General features: G+C 49.1%; 1 protein-coding gene across 1 annotated transcript in view; it reads right to left on the minus strand.

The window, feature by feature from the left end:
- The window catches only part of LOC146865664 (myosin-6), a 353,172-nt gene that overhangs the window by 83,212 nt on the left and 247,338 nt on the right, over window positions 1-22,622 (minus strand). The window contains exons 19-23 of the mRNA XM_085632498.1: window positions 12,866-12,983; window positions 12,601-12,724; window positions 12,202-12,338; window positions 10,951-11,206; window positions 10,344-10,586 (exon numbers count right to left, since the gene is read on the minus strand). Coding sequence (XP_085488624.1) covers window positions 10,344-10,586; window positions 10,951-11,206; window positions 12,202-12,338; window positions 12,601-12,724; window positions 12,866-12,983 — 878 coding nt within the window. The remainder of the gene's footprint in view (window positions 1-10,343; window positions 10,587-10,950; window positions 11,207-12,201; window positions 12,339-12,600; window positions 12,725-12,865; window positions 12,984-22,622) is intronic.

A 22,622-nucleotide genomic window follows, 5' to 3' on the forward strand; every position in this document is an offset into this window, starting at 1 on the left:
AGTAAAATTAAGAAATAAAGAGAAAGAGAAACTTAGTGTGAGGAGGACGAGTACGGTGAAGACTGGAAGCAGCGGTCAAACGAACAAGCCCCTTCCATCCCGCCGACATCAGCAAGCGGGCTGGTCGCGATCGGAGTTCACAGGGAGGAGCCGGTGACGCCGGAGGAGGGGCCGGTGATGTCAGCAGACGGGAATATCCCAGGAAGCAGAAGAGGTGAGGCTCGGAAGCGAAATCGAGAAGGAGAGGAGACAGAGAAGGCGGAAGCAAGCGATGGAGGAGGTGGAGACGAGGACGGAGCAAGCGGAACGACGAGGAGTACCAGTGGCAGCAGCCGTATAAAACAAGAACCCGGGGGTCTGTTGCGGAGTGAAGACGCCCCGGTTCCCTACACCACGGTCCTGGAGACGGGCCGTGGCCTAAGGCGAGTACCGCTCTGGGGTTCATTCGGGTGGGGTTGGTCGGGGAGCACTAAGCAGTGGGGCACACGGGTGGCGATTTGTTAAGCGCACGTCACTCCCTCACGTTCCTTCTACCCTGGTGACAGTAGCACAAGCTAGTGGAAAACCCAGAGGACCCAACAGTAATCCCGACCTGTTTTTCTTTCCTCCCCGGGCCCAAGTGAGACAAGAAACAGAAGCCCCTAGTCCAGAAGAGGTCATCCGTCCTGGAAGGAGAAGAGAAGACCCCTGAAGAGGCGACAAGGAGAGGACGCTACTCTGTTGTTTTGTGTTTTTATTTTTTTTGAGGCAGTGATCCCACAGTATTGTGGTTGTACCCGCGACTCGCTCAAGGAGGACTTACAATTGAGCTATAAATAAAACATTTAACTCCTCACCCCACGACTGAGTTCTTCCCATTCTGATCACCTCAATTCCTACAAGTGGTGTCAGAAGTGGGATACTCATCCCAAAGTGTTGCAACATGACACAACCCGTGCCCATGGAGAGTATGATCGCCCAACTAGCAGAGGGACAAAGACACTTACAGCTCGCATTAGAACAACAGGCCCAAACCGCACAGAGAGATAGAGAAGCCTTGCAGGATGCACTGAAAGAGCAGGCCACCCTACTTACAGCAAATCAACAGGTACAGGGCACTGACATTTTGAGAATCACGGACGCAATAGTAAGTACTAAGGTACGTCCCAATGTCCCGGGATCTGTCCTACAGAAGTTTCAAGAGGGGGAGGACCCAGACTACTTTTTTATAAATTTCGAGAGAGTGGCAACCACCACGGCCTGGCCCCCAGAACGGTGGAGTCAGTACATTGCACCCCTTCTCTCGGGAGAACTACAAGCAGCTTACCAGGTGGCCAATCCTGACGGCACCACAGCATACAAAGAAGTCAAGAGGGCAATACTTGAGCGTCTGGGTTGTGACCAAGAGTTCTACAGGACGAAGTTTAGAAAAGAGAAGTGGAAGACAGGAGACAACCCGCGTGCGCTCTACTACCGGATAAGGGATCTAGGAAATAGGTGGCTGACGCCTCATACTTCCACTCTGGAAGAACTCACTGAAAAGTATACCTGGAACAGTTCCTGGAGGCATTACCAGCGAACACCCGTTCCTGGGTAAAACAACACCCCAATCTAAACTCCAAAATGGCGGTGGATTTAGCATGTGCCTTTCACCGATCCCCTGAGTTTAAGGCTGATATACCACGGGCTCCCTATAATCCTCCTAGATCTATTTCTCGACCAGACCCCAGATCCCAGACTGCTCCCCGGGTACCACACAGGGTTATTCCCCCTGACCAAGCGGGCCCGGTCCTCAATATTATCACTGCTTAGAATTGGGACACATAGCAAAACAGTGCCCTCATCGGATTCCCAGCAGCAGAACCCATGGAAGTAGGGTACTCCCGGGGGCACATATGCTTGACAGGAAAAGGTACATATTAGTACTGGAGGGAGGTGTTCGTGAATGGGAAAAAGCACCAAGCATTACTGGACACAGGATGTCACATGACTGTGATAGACCGGACCGTGATATCCCGGGCACAACTATGAGGTGCTGAAAGCGTAAATGTCACGTGTACACGGGGATACTAAAACCTATCCAGTTGCTGAAGTTCTGCTGGACGTGGCACATGATCCACACACACGGAAGGTGGGGGTCATTCCCTCTTTACTTGAGGCTGTTATCATTGGTACCGACCATCTGAAATTCGAACAGTACCTTGAAGAAACCAAGGAGCACACAACAGCTTGGTTACAAGAGGCTCCGTTTAGCGGGCGCACCATTGACTACACAAAAGGAAGGGACAGAAAAAGTAAAAAAGAGAAACGGAGGGAGAAGAGTGCCTATACCCAATCACTGCTATCACGCCCTGCTTTTCCTCTCTCTCTTACAGACACGAGTGAGGCAGCTCCAGTTAGATTCCGTACAGCTCAGCGAGAGGATAACACCCTTACGCACGCTTGGGAGCAGGTCCAAGAAGGGGAGCCAAACCAGGTAGGACCCTATTTCTTTATTAAAAGGGGCTTGTTATACAGAGCTATGAAAGGGGATACACATCATACCACTCAGTTGTTAGTACACTGTATTTTCCGGGAACACGTTCTACAATTAGCACATAACCAAACCGGGGGTGGACACTACGGAAAGGAAAACACCTTAAAGTATCTATTGAGTAGGTTTTATTGGCCTGGCGTCTATAAGGATGTGGCAAAACACTGTGCAGTGTGTGTACGATGTCAGTACACTAACCCAGGTGCTGTGAAAAAGGCACCCCTGTACCCTTTGCCTATCATAGACGTGCCATTTAAACGGGTAGGAATGGACCTGGTAGGCCCTTTCCCTCCCTCCGCCAGAGGGCATAGATACGTCCTGGTCATAGTTGATTATGCCAGCAGGTATCCCGAGGCATTCCCTCTAACCAGCATGACTACACCCACCATAGCCCAGGCCATGGTTTCCTTCTTTTTGAGAGTGGGGTTCCCATCTGAAATTCTAACGGACCAGGGGACCCCTTTCATGTCCCGTCTCATGGCACAGGTCTGTACGGTCTTAGCGATAGAGCAGATTCGGACCTCAGTATACCACCCCCAGACAGATGGCCTTGTGGAACGCTACAATAAGACCATTAAAAGTATGCTCCGCAAGGTCATCTCGGAGACAGGGAGGGACTGGGACCAAAAACTGCCCCTGGTCCTCTTTGCCATCCGGACGCATGAGCAAAAGACAACCGGGTACTCTCCGTTTGAATTGTTGTTCGGATGAAAACCCCAAACACTTCTAGACATGGCGGTAGAGCAATGGGAGGAGGAGGAGGAAGAAGGGAAGACCGTGACCCACTACGCTGCCGATCTTAAGTCCACCATATTCAGACTATGGGGTGTAGTGCACGACAATATGGAAAGAGCCCAGGAAACACAAAAAGGGTATTATGACCGGAACAGCCAGATAAGAGAATTTGGTCCCGGCGACAAGGTATTGCTTCTGCTCCCATCCTCTGAAATCAAACTATTAACCCAATGGCAAGGTCCCTATGTGATCGAAAAGAAAATAACCCCAGTTACTTATAGCGTCCTGTTACCCCAAAGAGCTGGAGGAAAGCAGATATATCATGTAAACCTCCTTAAAAAATGGGAGGAACCCACAGTGCCTAAGACCATGGCTACGCCCGCCCTCCTTGTAAACACAGAGAAACACCTAGAGATATCCCAGACGCAGGAATCCCAGACCGAGACCATCCCAACTGGGGCACCCTGTCCCCCTCACAAAAACCCCAACTGCTTTCTTTATTACGGGGCTTCCCCGGCCTTTTTACTTCCACTTCCAGGTTGACCACCCTGGTACACCATGACATCATGTCACTGGACCGTACTGTTATAAAGCAAAAGCCGTATCGCATTCCTGCAGCAAGAAAGGAGGCTCTAGAAAAAGAAGTGAAGGCCATGCTACAGGCACGCATAATAGAACCCTCCCAGAGTAATTGGTGCTCCCCTATAGTAATCGTGCCAAAGCCAGATGGCAGCCTGCGCTTTTGTATAGACTTCTGGCGGGTAAACGAGGGTACCAAATTTGACACATACTCTATGCCCCGAATTGATGAGCTTATCGAAAGACTGGGAAAAGCTAAGTATATGTCAACCCTTGACCTTACAAAGGGGTATTGGCAGATTCCCTTGACTCCACAGGCCAGAGAAAAGACGACGTTCGCAACCCCCTCAAGTCTATATCAGTTCAGAGTATTGCCCTTCGGCTTGCACGGGGCTCCTGCAACATTCCAGAGGCTAATAGACCGGATTCTAAGACCCCATCAGGAATACGCCGTGGCGTACCTCGACGATATTGTCATTTACAGTCCCACGTGCGAAGCCCACCTGCAACACCTAGCCGCTGTCTTTTCAGCGATCCAAGCTGCCGGTTTTACCATTAATCCAAAAAATCCCTATTAGTGACCAACTCTATCCAATATCTGGGATATACGATACAGGAAGGCCTCATGAAACCGCAAGTCGGTAAACTCGAAGCCATCAGGGCGATCCCTGCCCCACTACAGAAAGAGACATACGTTCCTTCCTGGGGTTCATAGGGTACTATCGCAGGTTCATCCAAAACTTCTCCACCCTGGCTAGTCCCCTAACCGACCTCCTAACGAAACATTTCGTTTTATCTCTACTGAAGAAGGATGAAATCCAGAAACACATGTGTCTAGAGATTAACAGCACTAACCTGCACCAACTTTGGTGAGACACTCTGCAAAATTTCAAGTAAGCATTTAAATTGAACTGCATGTACCAGGATGCAAAGGGGCGAACTGTGCTGGGAGGTAGCAGTGTGCTCCCATTCCCCTTCTGTTTCAAAAAGGCTCCCTTGAGCCACTGGGCTGACGAGCTCATGGGAGGCACCTGTGCACCAGGGAGAGGTACAGAGACCTGAGAGGATTGTGGCAGCTTTCTCAGCAAACCCCAGAAGAATTTCGTTTTATCTCTACTGAAGAAGGATGAAATCCAGAAACACATGTGTCTAGAGATTAACAGCACTAACCTGCACCAACTTTGGTGAGACACTCTGCAAAATTTCAAGTAAGCATTTAAATTGAACTGCATGTACCAGGATGCAAAGGGGAGAACTGTGCTGGGAGGTAGCAGTGTGCTCCCATCCCCCTTCTGTTTCAAAAAGGCTCCCTTGAGCCACTGGGCTGACGAGCTCATGGGAGGCACCTGTGCGCCAGGGAGAGGTACAGAGACCTGAGAGGATTGTGGCAGCTTTCTCAGCAAACCCCAGAAGAATTTAGTTTTATCTCTACTGAAGAAGGATGAAATCCAGAAACACATGTGTCTAGAGATTAACAGCACTAACCTGCACCAACTTTGGTGAGACACTCTGCAAAATTTCAAGTAAGCATTTAAATTGAACTGCATGTACCAGGATGCAAAGGGGCGAACTGTGCTGGGAGGTAGCAGTGTGCTCCCAGCCCCCTTCTGTTTCAAAAAGGCTCACTTGAGCCACTGGGCTGACGAGCTCATGGGAGGCACCTGTGCACCAGGGAGAGGTACAGAGACCTGAGGGGTTGTGGCAGCTTTCTCAGCAAACCCCAGAAGAATTTCGTTTTATCTCTACTGAAGAAGGATGAAATCCAGAAACACATGTGTCTAGAGATTAACAGCACTAACCTGCACCAACTTTGGTGAGACACTCTGCAAAATTTCAAGTAAGCATTTAAATTGAACTGCATGTACCAGGATGCAAAGGGGCGAACTGTGCTGGGAGGTAGCAGTGTGCTCCCATCCCCCTTCTGTTTCAAAAAGGCTCCCTTGAGCCACTGGGCTGACGAGCTCATGGGAGGCACCTGTGCGCCAGGGAGAGGTACAGAGACCTGAGAGGATTGTGGCAGCTTTCTCAGCAAACCCCAGAAGAATTTCGTTTGATCTCTACTGAAGAAGGATGAAATCCAGAAACACATGTGTCTAGAGATTAACAGCACTAACCTGCACCAACTTTGGTGAGACACTCTGCAAAATTTCAAGTAAGCATTTAAATTAAACTGCATGTACCAGGATGCAAAGGGGCGAACTGTGCTGGGAGGAAGCAGTGTGCTCCCATCCCCCTTCTGTTTCAAAAAGGCTCCCTTGAGCCACTGGGCTGACGAGCTCATGGGAGGCACCTGTGCGCCAGGGAGAGGTACAGAGACCTGAGAGGATTGTGGCAGCTTTCTCAGCAAACCCCAGAAGAATTTCGTTTTATCTCTACTGAAGAAGCATGAAATCCAGAAACACATGTGTCTAGAGATTAACAGCACTAACCTGCACCAACTTTGGTGAGACACTCTGCAAAATTTCAAGTAAGCATTTAAATTGAACTGCATGTACCAGGATGCAAAGGGGCGAACTGTGCTGGGAGGTAGCAGTGTGCTCCCAGCCCCCTTCTGTTTCAAAAAGGCTCACTTGAGCCACTGGGCTGACGAGCTCATGGGAGGCACCTGTGCACCAGGGAGAGGTACAGAGACCTGAGGGGTTGTGGCAGCTTTCTCAGCAAACCCCAGAAGAATTTCGTTTTATCTCTACTGAAGAAGGATGAAATCCAGAAACACATGTGTCTAGAGATTAACAGCACTAACCTGCACCAACTTTGGTGAGACACTCTGCAAAATTTCAAGTAAGCATTTAAATTGAACTGCATGTACCAGGATGCAAAGGGGCGAACTGTGCTGGGAGGTAGCAGTGTGCTCCCATCCCCTTTCTGTTTCAAAAAGGCTCCCTTGAGCCACTGGGCTGACGAGCTCATGGGAGGCACTTGTGCGCCAGGGAGAGGTACAGAGACCTGAGATGATTGTGGCAGCTTTCTCATCAAACCCCAGAAGAATTTCGTTTTATCTCTACTGAAGAAGGATGAAATCCAGAAACACATGTGTCTAGAGATTAACAGCACTAACCTGCACCAACTTTGGTGAGACACTCTGCAAAATTTCAAGTAAGCATTTAAATTGAACTGCATGTACCAGGAGGCAAAGGGGCGAACTGTGCTGGGAGGAAGCAGTGTGCTCCCATCCCCCTTCTGTTTCAAAAAGGCTCCCTTGAGCCACTGGGCTGACGAGCTCATGGGAGGCACCTGTGCGCCAGGGAGAGGTACAGAGACCTGAGAGGATTGTGGCAGCTTTCTCAGCAAACCCCAGAAGAATTTCGTTTGATCTCTACTGAAGAAGGATGAAATCCAGAAACACATGTGTCTAGAGATTAACAGCACTAACCTGCACCAACTTTGGTGAGACACTCTGCAAAATTTCAAGTAAGCATTTAAATTGAACTGCATGTACCCGGATGCAAAGGGGCGAACTGTGCTGGGAGGTAGCAGTGTGCTCCCATCCCCCTTCTGTTTCAAAAAGGCTCCCATGAGCCACTGGGCTGACGAGCTCATGGGAGGCACCTGTGCGCCAGGGAGAGGTACAGAGACCTGAGAGGATTGTGGCAGCTTTCTCAGCAAACCCCAGAAGAATTTCGTTTTATCTCTACTGAAGAAGGATGAAATCCAGAAACACATGTGTCTAGAGATTAACAGCACTAACCTGCACCAACTTTGGTGAGACACTCTGCAAAATTTCAAGTAAGCATTTAAATTAAACTGCATGTACCAGGATGCAAAGGGGCGAACTGTGCTGGGAGGAAGCAGTGTGCTCCCATCCCCCTTCTGTTTCAAAAAGGCTCCCTTGAGCCACTGGGCTGACGAGCTCATGGGAGGCACCTGTGCGCCAGGGAGAGGTACAGAGACCTGAGAGGATTGTGGCAGCTTTCTCAGCAAACCCCAGAAGAATTTCGTTTTATCTCTACTGAAGAAGCATGAAATCCAGAAACACATGTGTCTAGAGATTAACAGCACTAACCTGCACCAACTTTGGTGAGACACTCTGCAAAATTTCAAGTAAGCATTTAAATTGAACTGCATGTACCAGGATGCAAAGGGGCGAACTGTGCTGGGAGGTAGCAGTGTGCTCCCAGCCCCCTTCTGTTTCAAAAAGGCTCACTTGAGCCACTGGGCTGACGAGCTCATGGGAGGCACCTGTGCACCAGGGAGAGGTACAGAGACCTGAGGGGTTGTGGCAGCTTTCTCAGCAAACCCCAGAAGAATTTCGTTTTATCTCTACTGAAGAAGGATGAAATCCAGAAACACATGTGTCTAGAGATTAACAGCACTAACCTGCACCAACTTTGGTGAGACACTCTGCAAAATTTCAAGTAAGCATTTAAATTGAACTGCATGTACCAGGATGCAAAGGGGCGAACTGTGCTGGGAGGTAGCAGTGTGCTCCCATCCCCCCTCTGTTCCTAACGAAACATCGCCCATCCCGTCTGTCTACCTGGAATCCCGAACACGAACGTAGTTTTCAGGCCCTGAAAGACGCCATATGTTCAGCCCCAGTGTTACACTGCTCTGACTTTGATAAAAAACCTTCTTCCTACAAACGGATGCTTCAGGCTTAGGACTGAGCGGCGTGCTATATCAGCCTGACTCTGATGGTGACCTCAAGCCCCTCCTCTATCTCCGCAGGAGCTATTCCCCCGAGAGAGGTCGTATTCCATGATTGAAAAAGAATGCCTGGCAATCAAATGGGCTGTAGAGGCCTTGCAATATTACCTACTGGGAAGAACATTCACTGTACTCACCGACCACGCCCACCTCACTTGGCATGTAAAGAACAAAAATACCAACCCACGGATTCTACGATGGTTTTTAACATTGCAATCATTTTCCTTTCAGAGAGTACACATTCCGGGAACCAGACAGATCAGTGCGGATTATCTGTCTCGCCATCCAGTTACCGAATGGCCCCAATGTCCATACCTAAGGGGGGAGGTCTGTGAGGAGGACGAGTACGGTGAAGACTGGAAGCAGCGGTCAAACGAACAAGGCCCTCCCATCCCACCGACGTCAGCAAGCGGGCTGGTCGCGATCAGAGTTCACAAGGAGGAGCCGGTGACGTCGGAGGAGGAGCCGGTGACGTCAGCAGACGGGGATTTCCCAGGAAGCAGACGAGGTGAGGCTCGGAAGCAGAATCGAGAAGGAGACGAGACGAGGACGGAGCAAGCGGAACAACGAGGAATACCAGTGGCAGCAGCCATATACCACGAGAACCCGGAGGGCTGTTGCGGAGTGAAGACGCCCGGAGACGGGCCGTGGCCTAAGGCGAGTACCGCTCTGGGGTTCATTCGGGTGGGGTTGGTGGGGAAGCACTAAACAGTGAGGCACACGGGTGGCGATTTGTTAAGCGCACATCACTCCCTCACGTTCCTTCTTCCCTGGTGACGGTAGCACAAGCTAGTGGAAAACCCAGAGGACCCAACAGTAATCCCGTCCTGTTTTTCTTTCCTCACCGGGCCCAAGTGAGACAAGAAACAGAAGCCCCTAGTCCAGAAGAGGTCGTCCGTCCTGGAAGGAGAAGAGAAGACCCCTGAAGAGGAGACAAGGAGAGGATGCTACCATGTTGTTTTGTGTTTTTTGTGTGTTTTTTTTGAGGCAGTGATCCCACAGTATTGTGGTTGTACCCGCGACTCGCTCAAGGAGGACTTACAATTGGTCTATAAATAAAACATTTAACTCCTCACCCCACGACTGAGTTATGTGGTTCCTCCCTTCTTCCCATTCTGATCACCCCAATTCCTACACTTAGATAGAGAGTAAAATTGAAAAAACAACATAGAGGGGATAGAGATGAAAAGAGATACAGATTAAAAACATAATCGAGACGGTAAGAAAAAGGCCACTATTCCAGTAGGAACCGTCCCTTATCAAAAGAAGATATGCAAGTTATAGTTGAATTGGGTTCGTGGTTCAAGGAAGGAGAAACACAACATCAACATAGAAGTCCAAGCTTGTTTACAGTAAGAAGAATAGGCAGTGGATATTGGCTCCATGACAGCAGGAGGTTTCATTGAAGGTACTCCCTGAACCCAAAAAGCCACATTATGTTCATGGTGAGAGGAACGTGATAGAGACTCTATGACATTAAGAGGCCGGCCTCACATTCTTTTGAGAAAGGGTCAAATTAAAGGGCAAGAAACAACATAAACATAGGAAGCCTTATATGATTTTTGTACTGAGGAATGCGAGACTGATGCAGTTATCCTTGGTGGCATGACCTTACACTGTGCAGCAAGGTATTCTGCGGTCATAACTTATCCTCAGTGGAGAAAAATTAAATGGCAAGAAACATCATGAATGAAACGTCCTTATTTTTTAGCTGGTAGGAAAAGAAAGATGTGAGAGATTTCATGTTCCTACAAGGTACCATTGTGTTCTTGGAGAGAGGCAGAGGAAGGATAGACAGACACCATGAATGAAGGGTGCTACAACTTGTTCTTGGAAGCAACTGTAAGAGACATAGCTAGAACAGCCTCACCTTGTTCTCTGTGGCATGTTTCTCCTTCTCCACCTTGGCCAAGGTGAGCTCCAGGTCGTCAATGTCCTTCTTGAGTTCCGAACACTCATCTTCCAGTTTCCTCTTCTTGGCTGTCAGCTCAGCGTTCATCTCCTCCTCATCCTCTAGGCGCTCCGTCTGCTCCTTCACCTTGGCCTCCAGCTGGATCTTGTTCTTGATGAGCTGGTCACAGCGCTCTTCTGCATCATTGAGGTTGTCTTGCTCCTGTTCAGTGGTTAGTGGGAAGGAAGTGGATATAGATCCTAATTATTACTGACCCTCTATTAGCTTTGCCAAAGGAAATCTGCATCAAAGATGAAATTACAGCCAGGGGTCACTGCTGTTTAATCAAGCCTGGAGAATGTTTGTTTGCTAAACCCTGAGATGTTTCAGAACATATGGAAAACATCAAGGTTTCCCCGAAGAAACTTTGAAATGTATCACACATAGAACAAAATAACCAACGTAGAACTTTGGTTACCTAATGTCGCTCATAGTAATACCTCTGTCCCACTATAGAAAGGTCCAATAAGTGTCTGAGGTTTTAATCAGAAAGGCCCCCTCTAAGAAGTGTTTGACTGTAACTCACCGATTGCACTTGGAGCTGAAGGTCATTCTTCTCCTGGATCAGGGACACCATCTTCTCTTCCAACTCCTTGCGCCGCGCCTCTGACTTTTCCATAGCGTCTTTGAGCTTATGGAACTCCTCCTTCATGGTTTGCATCTCCTTCTCAGTCTCAGCACTCTTTAGCAGTGGCTTGATCTTAAAGTAGAGCTTCATCCAGGGCCAGTTCTTCACTGACATAAAGGCACGGATATTCCACTGGATGACCAGTAGAGCGTCCCTACAGACAGGGATAACAAGTGGACATTAAAGTCCTTCCTGACTCCCCACGTCACTGCTCCCCAACTTGTGGGTTGGAAAGAGATAAGTTCCTGTACCATTGTTAAGCCTTCCGAAAATCAGTCACCTCCTATACTAGGAAAGCACACATGTGAGGCTGCCCTCTTTTTTGTTCTGAATCTTGCTCTAATCTTGTGAAAAGAAAGAAACACAAAAAGCAGCATTGGGTTGGTCTTTTGCAACACTGTATTGTGTTTCACGAGAAAGGACTTGGATTATGATTTACTATTACCAAACCCCACCTCTTCATATGACATGAAAAAAGTTGGCACTCTGGTCTGCTCTTCACACTCCCAATCACATCACACGTGAGGGAGGCAGCTATTAAGGTTGTGGCATTCCAGCGTCTACCTCTAAATCCTAACCATATCCCATGTGAGAAGAAAGGAAACACGGAAAGGCTGGACTCGAGTGCATGCATCTTACTCCCAACAATATCCTTTAAGGGGAAGGAAACACTGATATGTTTGCCATGTGGTACATGTTTCTCTAGGCAACTGGCATTCCATGAGTAACTAGAATAGTTCTCAGCTGGTAGTGCAACCACAAATGCCTGTGAGTTTGAAATGAAAGAGTGTATTGAACTTTGCTTGAGAAACAAAAAGGAAATTGTGGATATCTTACAAAGGAGATGTTACAAGTAGCAACAATGAGGAAACACAGAATGAAAAGGTAGACCATTTATTTGAAATACTAGTGGAGATTCCTAGCATTTTTACATGTTTTCCAGGAGTTGCCAATTTTGTATATACCCCCTATGGTGTGGTAAGGTGGATCAATTTCAGCTGTCTTGCACCCCAATGGTTGGTGTGTTGCACCTGACGTTCACTGTGCTATTAGGAGCTTTCCATGCATACATGTCCCTTCGCAACAGCTTGTCAAGACATTTTTACAGAACTAAAACTCTGGCCAGAGTGGTTTGAGGTTTTCGCTCACCTCCGTTCCAGAATCTTCTTGAACTCACGCCTCATTAGTTTTCCGCGAGACTGTGCCTGGATACGTGTTATGATGCGGGACAGGCGTTCGTCTCTCATCTCCTCCAACTGACCCAAGAGACCTGCTTTGAAGAACACCTGTGGAGCAAGTGAACATAAAGAAATAATGAGATGCTAACCAAGGAAACTGCACCCTGCACCTCCAAAGACCGTGCTGGGTAGAAAGTGATGGGTAGTGGTCAGGGTTTGTGGCAGGAAAGCGGTACAGGACCATGTACCCCTGGCCACAATGCCATGAGACAGGTGTTAGCACGCTTTCAGGGTATGACCAGCGATACCGCACATAATACAGTTGACATGCAAAAGATGAAAAATCCAGAAGTAACAAGAATTGACTAACCTTGGTGTGCCCAAACTTGTACTGGGTGTTGTCAATATCAAGAGACCCTAGGAGCTTCTCCGCCCCCTTCTTGCTGTCAATGAATTGCCCCTCTGGGATAGCAGCTGGGTTTAAAATACGGTATCTGGAAAATAAGCAAACCATGTGTCAGTCTCATGTTAACGAATGGATCACCTGCAACTCAGCAACGAGGTGTGCAAGTTAGACGCTTACAGGACGTCTACCCCTCTCCAAAGCCACATCAGGAGCTTTGAAGGTCGCTCACCTCTGGCGGAAATCACCATATAGGATCCTGTTGGGAAAGCCCTTCCGGCAGATCCTGATACCCTCCAGGACACCGTTACATCGGAGCTGGTGCATCACCAAAGGGTTATCCATCACACCTGCAGAGATAAGGTAAAGTATGACGAAGAAGTGGAAGAAGAGAAAGAAGTGACAGAGGACAAGGGAGCAAATGTAACTGCTTGCAGCCACCTACAAGTATTCAGCCATTCCTCACCAGCTTGCTGCATTGTCGTTGTCTTTGCTTAATATGCAGTGAATGTTAAAAGTGTTCATTACTCTTATGTTGAGGTTGACACCACTATATACATGGATCTTGAGTGGTAAAATAATCCCTGTGTGTCTGTTATGCAGCTTGCTTGAGTCTCCATGATGGCACCTGCATTTCTCTTTGCACAATCGATGCTGAATGCTGACCTGAATATGTGAAGTGCCTGTGCCACAAGTGATTGTGGAAGCCACACAAAAAAGAATGCATAGATGTCTGCATGGATATGTACTTTGGTTGTTTCCTGTTGCCTATGTCAATCTTTTCATTCTCATATTTATCTCTTTTCCATGGTGGGCAAGTGTCCTTAATGCAATGAATGTCTGGGGTTCTACTCTAGTAGCCAAAGAGTTGAATACGGCTAGCACTAAGCAGTCTTCCCTTTTTATGTTCTGGTCTGTTGGGTAATGGATGATAACGTGAAAAGGTAACCCGTTAATATAGGATAACGTCATTGGTGAAATCCTGTGTTTGAGGGACAATGATCCAAGCTTTTTTCTTCAAGTGATTTTGGACTCTAAAAAAGTAACCTACAACGCATACCGCCTTCCTTGAAGGTGGGATGCATCATGGCCTCCTTTGATTGTCCAATCCGTGCACTCCAATATAAACAGAGATGGCCCCCATATCCCCTGGGTAGGTGCACTGGGGGAGAGAACCCAGACTTCCCAGCAGTAATCTGGGCAAAGGTACTTGCATCATAATGTACATGGACCATAACAAAATCAAGGGATTTAGCAATACCCTGAGAACCAAACTCCCACTCCCAAAACTTCAATAACAGCTGTGCTCACCCTGCAACTCAGGAAAAATGTTACATTGTAATGTAGCCTTCCTGCTAAATCCAAATTAATTTTATATACTTTCATACATTCGGCTATGGCAACCAGGACTTCTGCATTGAACTTGGATGATAGTTTGTAATATCCCTATTTTGAGACATGGCAGAAAACATAAATCTATTTTTTCAAAATAAAGAGATAATTTTACAAGTAGCCGTGGTAGGTCAGTCATACATCCAATGCGCCCACACTTTGGGTCAAGTATAATCACTGTTTATAGTCAACAATAGTGGTGCTCGTGTGGTATCTCGCATCCTGCTACCATTGGGATGCTTACTTGTTATCAACCACAAGGTGAACTATCCCGAAATAAAGAACAGATGATATGAGGCATACAGTTTGTAGGAAGGTGGATATCTGACTATGGTTACCCCCAAATTTTTGCCTAGTGTCTAGCTGGTTTTTCGACTTAGTTGGCCTGAGATCCTGCCATTCAGGATCTCAGCCTGGCTGTTCTCTCTTTAAAATGGACTCCATGTACCCTAGGTACATAACCAATTGGAAGTGGATCACCCTGTCAGCCCCAGTACCAGTGTACACTAGGTACCCAGGGCATTGGTGTACCCAAGGCCTGCCAGGGGCTGAAGCATGTATTATGCCACCCCAGGCTTGGCCTAACAATTTGACACAACTGGCTGATCACTCAGCTGGGGTAAGTTGGTGTAATCACCTCTTACTTAGGTGTAGTATACCTATACCTAACCTTAAATGGGACACCTGGTAACCTATAAGTCACTCCTATGGCAGGCCTTAACAATCCTGAAGGCAGAGTGCTTGGTTCCATGTGAGATGGTGCTCTGGCATGAGCTGAGCCTGTCTGCAGTGGTCGGAACCCCTTCCTTCTACTGTTTCCAGATATCGTCATACCATATACTCTTAAGTGCATTATGAACCTCGCGGTTAAATGCTATCTTTGGTTTGGCTTTATCAAAACATGTCGAGTAAGGTGTCATACGAATTGGAATACTAACCCCTCGCCAATTCTGGCGACGGGGTTAGCATTCCACCCTTCTAGAGGGACACGACATGTACAGTACCTGAAACCCGGGTAAAATCAGACATAGCCTCAGCTCCACAAAATGGATGCTGCCACCACAGACACAAGTCTGCCCTCCTGCTGCTGGGAGTCCTTCCAGCTTGGGAGGTGTAGACAAAGGGTTTCCTGCCAGGGGAGGTGCATGCACCACCCCAGACATGATTTTGTGTATTGGTCAGGTAGGGCTTGAAAGAAACCAGACATGCCTGTGGCTCACAAGGAGCCTCGGTGCATATGCCAGTTCAAACCGGTCCTGGGGCACACCAGTCCCGGGCCTGGGGCGAGCTGGACAAAGGATTGGGGGTGTAACCACCCCCCTTCCTGGTCCCACCCATAGGGAGGGACCTAGCAGGTAGTCCGGCCCCTAGAATCCGCATAAAGGTAGGAGCTGTGTCCTAAGACTTCAGACATCCTGGAATCAACTTGAAATAAGAAGAAGACGGGAACTTCGACATTCTGCTGCACAGAAGACTGAAGGAAATCTCCCCTGTGGTCAGGGAGTGACCACCTTGCTAACGCAAGCACCATCCAGCGAATCAACGTCTGCTTTGCCGCCGCCTCTCGCCGGAGCCCGAGCCCAGAGACTGACAAGACCTGGACCTCCAGACCTCTCACTGCCCGATCCACAGTCCCTGAAAAGAGGAGACCCGTGGAGGCACCGAGACACGTGGAGCCAGCCATCTTGAAACGACCACGACAAGCTGACAAGTGCAACAACCGAGGCTCCCTCCAAGTTGTGCTTTGGGATCTGAGAAGCCCAACACCCAAGCAGCATCTGCACCAAAGGTGAGCCCTCCAGCATCTCCACGATCTGCGTGAGGCCCTTCTGCATTTTGCCACTCGATGCGCCTAATCGGTTGCTGGCCCGCTGGCTAGTGGCCATCTTGGCGACGAACTTCAAGAAATACACCGCTGGTCTGGTTGCTCCAGACTGGCCCTTGCTCCCCTCCAAAGGAGCAGTCCTTCTGACCTTGCTGGTCAGAACCATCAGCTTATTTCATCTCCTACAACAATTGCTTTTGCCAAGGCTTGTTTGCTTTGATCAAGTCGCCGACACCGCTGACAGCGAGAGCCTGCGTGGGACAGCTTGTGAACCGACTCCTGGACGTCGTCGACCTCCAGGGACCACGTGGCTGCAGAGACAAGCTACACCTTTCTTCCTGTTTGCACCCGACATTGCCTGGTACCCACCTGGTGCCACGCTGGTCACTGGCTAGTGACTGTGAGCACTGTCCCCTCTGCTTACAGGTCTTCAACATCTCTGATCCACTCTTGGATCCACCGCATCTCTCCCGGACTGACCGCCTGCAGCATCTTTGTCTTCAGGCTCCACGGAACAGATAGAAGAAACCCGACGCACTTCGAGGCCTATGCACCCGCTTCCTGTGGGTGAGGTAAAGCTGGCACTCCTGTGCCCAAGTGTAGTATTACATCTCTAGTGCCTGTGTTCCAAATCTTGAGTTCCTAGTCCATCCGGAAGATCCTCTTTGCAGTAACTTTGTACTTTTTACGCACCCATTGAAACCTATGGGAGCACGCGTGTGACTATTTGCTCTGCACACGCCACCCGTGGACCTCCTGGTCACTAACTGAAGTTAGCTCCTTGTAGGCCCAGCGATTCTAGAGGCCCTAGGCCTTTTCCCTTTTCTGTTCGTGGTACTTATACCACTATTTTAGTATATGGTTCGAGCGGCCACCAGGGCCTATCCATATAAAGTGCAACTTCTGTGTATTCTACTGTAATCTTGTTTGACGATTTGTGCTCCTGTGCTCATAAAGAGACTAGGGGTTACTTTGAGAAATAAATACATATATATTTTGAATATATATCTGTGTGGTGTCCTTTCATTGGTATAAAAGGGGGTGCATTTGGTAAAACAGCTGGCCTACCACGCGTCACGAGTTTAGCCTCAAAGACTGCTTAGCCTACGCTACCACTAGGGCAGCTAGTCCGAAAAGGTTGACTTACAACCACACCATAAGGGTTGCTTGGCATGGTACAAGGTGATCACTTTAACTAGTGAGCATCATATACCAGGCCAACTTCTCACATTGGTGAGCAGCGGTTGGATTTGAGCTTGCTGTGTTTTACCATTGTAATCTCTTGGTTACCAATTGAAAGATCACATAGGTACCTGTAGGTACATATAAAACAAGATTAGATATACATAAGTTCTACTGAACTTAGTTGTTGTAGAGCAAAGGGAGTAGCACACCCTGACTACAACTACTAGATAGGTTTAGTAGGTAAACCCAAGTGTAGGTAGATTGCAACACATCCACCCACACTTAAGAGCAATGGCTGGGGCAGAGGGGTCCACTGTACCCATCTCTGTTGAGAGTGACCCCCAGAGGGCACCATCCATCTTTGCTACCCTTAATCAGAATGAGCTCAGGCATTTGGCAACTCTTAGAGGCCTTAAACAGCCCAAGAACCCTACCTCTGCTGAGCTCAGAGAACTCTTGCAAAATGATGAAAATCAGAGAGAGCTCAAGAAAGCTTCCCAGTTAGCCCCCTTAGGGTCAGGAACAGGAGGCCCCCCTTCTGAAGATGCTACAGAAGTACCCCTTTCCAATAGCCATCCCTTAGATGAGAACCATACTACAGAGGAGGAAAGTGGGGAGGATACAGAGAGTAGTGATGATGAAGGGAGAACTAGCCCAGTGCCAAGTGTTATACTTGGCCCAGCTAAACTAAGGCTATTGGGGACTGACAATGGGATCATCCCATTGGATCTCCCCAGTGGACTTAACCAGGGGCTTGGGAGGCAAAGGAATCGCTCAGGTGACTCTAATGCTTCTCATGCCTCTAGAGGCTCTCAAGGTCACTCCAGGAAAAGAATGACCACCCCTCAGAGGAGGGAACATGAGGCCAGAATGCAGGAAGCCCAGCTGAGGATCAGGAAGCAGGAGCTAGAGGTAGCCCTGATGGAAGAAAAACTGAGGAAGACTAGGCAACCTAGAGAGAGTGGGTCTATACCCACTGGTGGCAGCATTGTCCCTAAGGACAAAGATAGGGTCTTTGATAATAGGAACCTGTCTAAGGTTGTGCCCCCCTACAAAAGTGGGGATGATATCCACAAATGGATAACTGCTCTTGAGAGAGCCTGCAAAGTACAGCAGGTTCCTGAAGACCAGTGGGCAGCAATCCTCTGGCTCTCCTTTGAAGGAAGAGGCAGAGACCGACTCCTCACTGTTAGGGAGGAGGATGTCAGAAACTACAGAGTCCTGAAGAGTGTCCTAGTTGATGGGTTAGGCTTAACCACTGAACAGTACAGGTTAATGTTCAGAGACACCCAGAAGACACAGACTCAGGACTGGTCTGAATATGTTGAATGTGCCACTAAGGCTTTGGAGGGTTGGTTGCTGGGAAGTAAGGTATCTGATTATACAGGATTGTACAATTTGATGATGAGAGAACAGATTTTAAGTAACTGTCAAAACCAGCTCCTCCATCAACACCTGGTAGACTCAGATTTGACCTCTCCCCAAGAATTGGGAAAGAGGGCAGATAAATGGGTCAGGACCAGGATCAGGCCTAAGAATCAGGGTGGTGACCAAAAGAAAGATACCACCAAACCTCAAGAGAAGGGTGGGGATAAAGCAAAAGAGAAATCTTCCTCAGGGCCCCAAAACTCCACACAGGGTGGTGGGTCCCAAGCTCCCTCCTCTACCACAGGTAAAAAGCCTTACTGCCATGAGTGTAAAACTCCTGGGCATTGGAAAACTGACAGCAGTTGCCCAAGGGCTACAAACAAAACTGTTCCTCCAACTACTCCTGTCACACCACCTATTACTGTCAGCAGTAATCCCCCAGGTGGTGGGAGTGCCCCCAAAAATTTGGGTGGGTTTACTTGGGGAACACAGGGGGACCCTGGCTTAGCCAATTCCCCTGCAGCAGATACTCTTGTCTGTGATGGTGGCATGGGGTTTGCCAACTTCACTGCCTGTCCCAACACTTTGGGTAGGTACAGACAGGAGCCCTACATCAATGGTACAAAAGCTGAGGCCTACAGAGACACTGGAGCTAGCATCACAATGGTGGCCCATTGGCTAGTTCCCTCTGAGCAGCTTTTGCCTGGTTTCTCCTACCAGGTGACCAACATTGATGGCAAACAGAACAGTCATCCCATGGCAGAGGTATGTCTCAGCTGGGGAGGTGTCACTGGCCCTAAAAGGGTGGCAGTGTCCCCAACCTTGCCTGTAGACTGCTTACTGGGGAATGACTTAGAACTCTCAGCTTGGGCTGGAGTAGAACAAGACACCCATTCTAAAATGGTAGGCCTTTCACAAAAGGGTAGTGGGGTTGTGCCATTCACAACCCCTGTCCAAATAGATTTCCTCCCTGGAAAGGTTGGAAGGGCAGTGGTAGCCACAGCCCAGGCACAGACAGACTTCCCTGTAGAGACTGGCAGAGCTGTGACAGTCACAGCTCAAACACAAACTGAGTGCCCCCCTGAAAAGGTTGGCAAGGCTGTAATGGTCTCAGCCTATACTCAGACTGACATAGGTGTAGTGAAGCCTGACACTATGGATCACTCCACACAAACAGAGAGTAGTGGGGAGGAAGAAAAGTCTCCCTCTCCCCAGACATTAGGAAAAAGTCAGCCTCCTCAGGGAGCTGACCTCACCCCTTGTGAAGGAACTGCCCCAGAGGTAGCCAGGCCTGGCCTGGCAGAGCCTCTGATGTCAGTGGCCCCTTCCAAGGTGGGACCCAGTCTGGTGCAGGTAGCCTGCCTCTCTCTACCCTGCCTCAGTCAGCCCAGGGCTGCAGAGGTCAGGGAGGCCAGTGGACCCCCAGAGGGCCCCTGTCCACAAGAACCCCCCCATCAAAAGAATGAGGATTGCCTGGCTAGTAGCCCTAGTCAGGTGATGGGTAAAAACATTCCTGAGGGATCTCCTTTACAGGTAGTTAGGGACCTCCCCCAGAGGGACTCTGTTGGGCACAGGCAAACATGGGACCTTAGGGCCCCAAACCTGACCTGTCCCTCCAGTAAGCCCACAAAAGGGACCCAGCCTCCAGCTTTAGGTAGCCAGAGGCTGACCCTGAGAGCACAGTGCAACTCAGTTAAGGAAAGAAAGGCATCCATGGTGGAGAATGATTGGAGGAAGCTGAGACCTCACTTTGAGGACACTCACTTCAGTACTCCATCTCAACACCAGCCTTTTACTTTGCCAAGACACACCAAAGGTAGATATTCCCTATGGTGGGGACCCTCTGATACCCTTAGGGTGAGGGATTGCTTAGTGGACCATGAGACAGGGGGTAACCATGCCAGTGCTGGTTCCTCCTTATATGGCCACTTGGGCAATATAGGCTTACCTGGTCAAGGTCAGCCTTATCTCCCTTTGTTTGGGGGGGGGGGTTGTGTAGGAAGGTGGATATCTGACTATGGTTACCCCCAAATTTTTGCCTAGTGTCTAGCTGGTTTTTCGACTTAGTTGGCCTGAGATCCTGCCATTCAGGATCTCAGCCTGGCTGTTCTCTCTTTAAAATGGACTCCATGTACCCTAGGTACATAACCAATTGGAAATGGATCACCCTGTCAGCCCCTGTACCAGTGTACACTAGGTACCCAGGGCATTGGTGTACCCAAGGCCTGCCAGGGGCTGAAGCATGTATTATGCCACCCCAGGCTTGGCCTAACAATTTGACACAACTGGCTGATCACTCAGCTGGGGTAAGTTGGTGTAATCACCTCTTACTTAGGTGTAGTATACCTATACCTAACCTTAAATGGGACACCTGGTAACCTATAAGTCACTCCTATGGCAGGCCTTAACAATCCTGAAGGCAGAGTGCTTGGTTCCATGTGAGATGGTGCTCTGGCATGAGCTGAGCCTGTCTGCAGTGGTCGGAACCCCTTCCTTCTACTGTTTCCAGATATCGTCATACCATATACTCTTAAGTGCATTATGAACCTCGCGGTTAAATGCTATCTTTGGTTTGGCTTTATCAAAACATGTCGAGTAAGGTGTCATACGAATTGGAATACTAACCCCTCGCCAATTCTGGCAACGGGGTTAGCATTCCACCCTTCTAGAGGGACACGACATGTACAGTACCTGAAACCTGGGTAAAATCAGACATAGCCTCAGCTCCACAAAATGGATGCTGCCACCACAGACACAAGTCTGCCCTCCTGCTGCTGGGAGTCCTTCCAGCTTGGGAGGTGTGGACAAAGGGTTTCCTGCCAGGGGAGGTGCATGCACCACACCAGACAGGATTTTGTGTATTGGTCAGGTAGGGCTTGAAAGAAACCAGACATGCCTGTGGCTCACAAGGAGCCTCGGTGCATATGCCAGTTCAAACCGGTCCTGGGGCACACCAGTCCCGGGCCTGGGGCGAGCTGGACAAAGGATTGGGGGTGTAACCACCCCCCTTCCTGGTCCCACCCATAGGGAGGGACCTAGCAGGTAGTCCGGCCCCTCGAATCCGCATAAAGGTAGGAGCTGTGTCCTAAGACTTCAGACATCCTGGAATCAACTTGAAACTAAGAAGAAGACGGGAACTTCGTCATTCTGCTGCACAGAAGACTGAAGGAAATCTCCCCTGTGGTCAGGGAGTGACCACCTTGCTAACGCAAGCACCATCCAGCGAATCAACGTCTGCTTTGCCGCCGCCTCCCGCCGGAGCCCGAGCCCAGAGACTGACAAGACCTGGACCTCCAGACCTCTCACCGCCCGATCCACAGTCCCTGAAAAGAGGAGACCCGTGGAGGCACCGAGACACGTGGAGCCAGCCATCTTGAAACGACCACGACAAGCTGACAAGTGCAACAACCGAGGCTCCCTCCAAGTTGTGCTTTGGGATCTGAGAAGCCCAACACCCGAGCAGCATCTGCACCAAAGGTGAGCCCTCCAGCATCTCCACGATCTGCGTGGGGCCCTTCTGCATTTTGCCACTCGACACGCCTAACCGGTTGCTGGCCCGCTGGCTAGTGGCCATCTTGGCGACGAACTTCAAGAAATACACCGCTGGTCTGGTTGCTCCAGACTGGCCCTTGCTCCCCTCCAAAGGAGCAGTCCTTCTGACCTTGCTGGTCAGAACCATCAGCTTATTTCATCTCCTACAACAATTGCTTTTGCCAAGGCTTGTTTGCTTCGATCAAGTCGCCGACACCGCCGACAGCGAGAGCCTGCGTGGGACAGCTCGTGAACCGACTCCTGGACGTCGTCGACCTCCAGGGACCACGTGGCTGCAGAGACAAGCTACACCTTTCTTCCTGTTTGCACCCGACATTGCCTGGTACCCACCTGGTGCCACGCTGGTCACTGGCTAGTGACTGTGAACACTGTCCCCTCTGCTTACAGGTCTTCAACATCTCCGATCCACTCTTGGATCCACCGCATCTCTCCCGGACCGACCGCCTGAGCATCATATACCAGGCCAACTTCTCACACAGTTCAAAATATAAAAAGTCGTAGAGATTTGGTTCATTGTTTCATGGAATATTACTTCTGGAAACTTTGAACTGAATCTCAACGACATTTTCTATTTTGGACTTTATCCTATGAGTGCTTCAGTATCATCTGTTCTTGTTTTTTTTTTTAAATAACTTGTATACAGTGTATATTTGCCTCGAGATTTATA

Source organism: Triturus cristatus, chromosome 2_1 (assembly GCF_964204655.1).
Source record: "Triturus cristatus chromosome 2_1, aTriCri1.1, whole genome shotgun sequence".
Taxonomy (NCBI): Eukaryota; Metazoa; Chordata; class Amphibia; order Caudata; family Salamandridae; genus Triturus; species Triturus cristatus.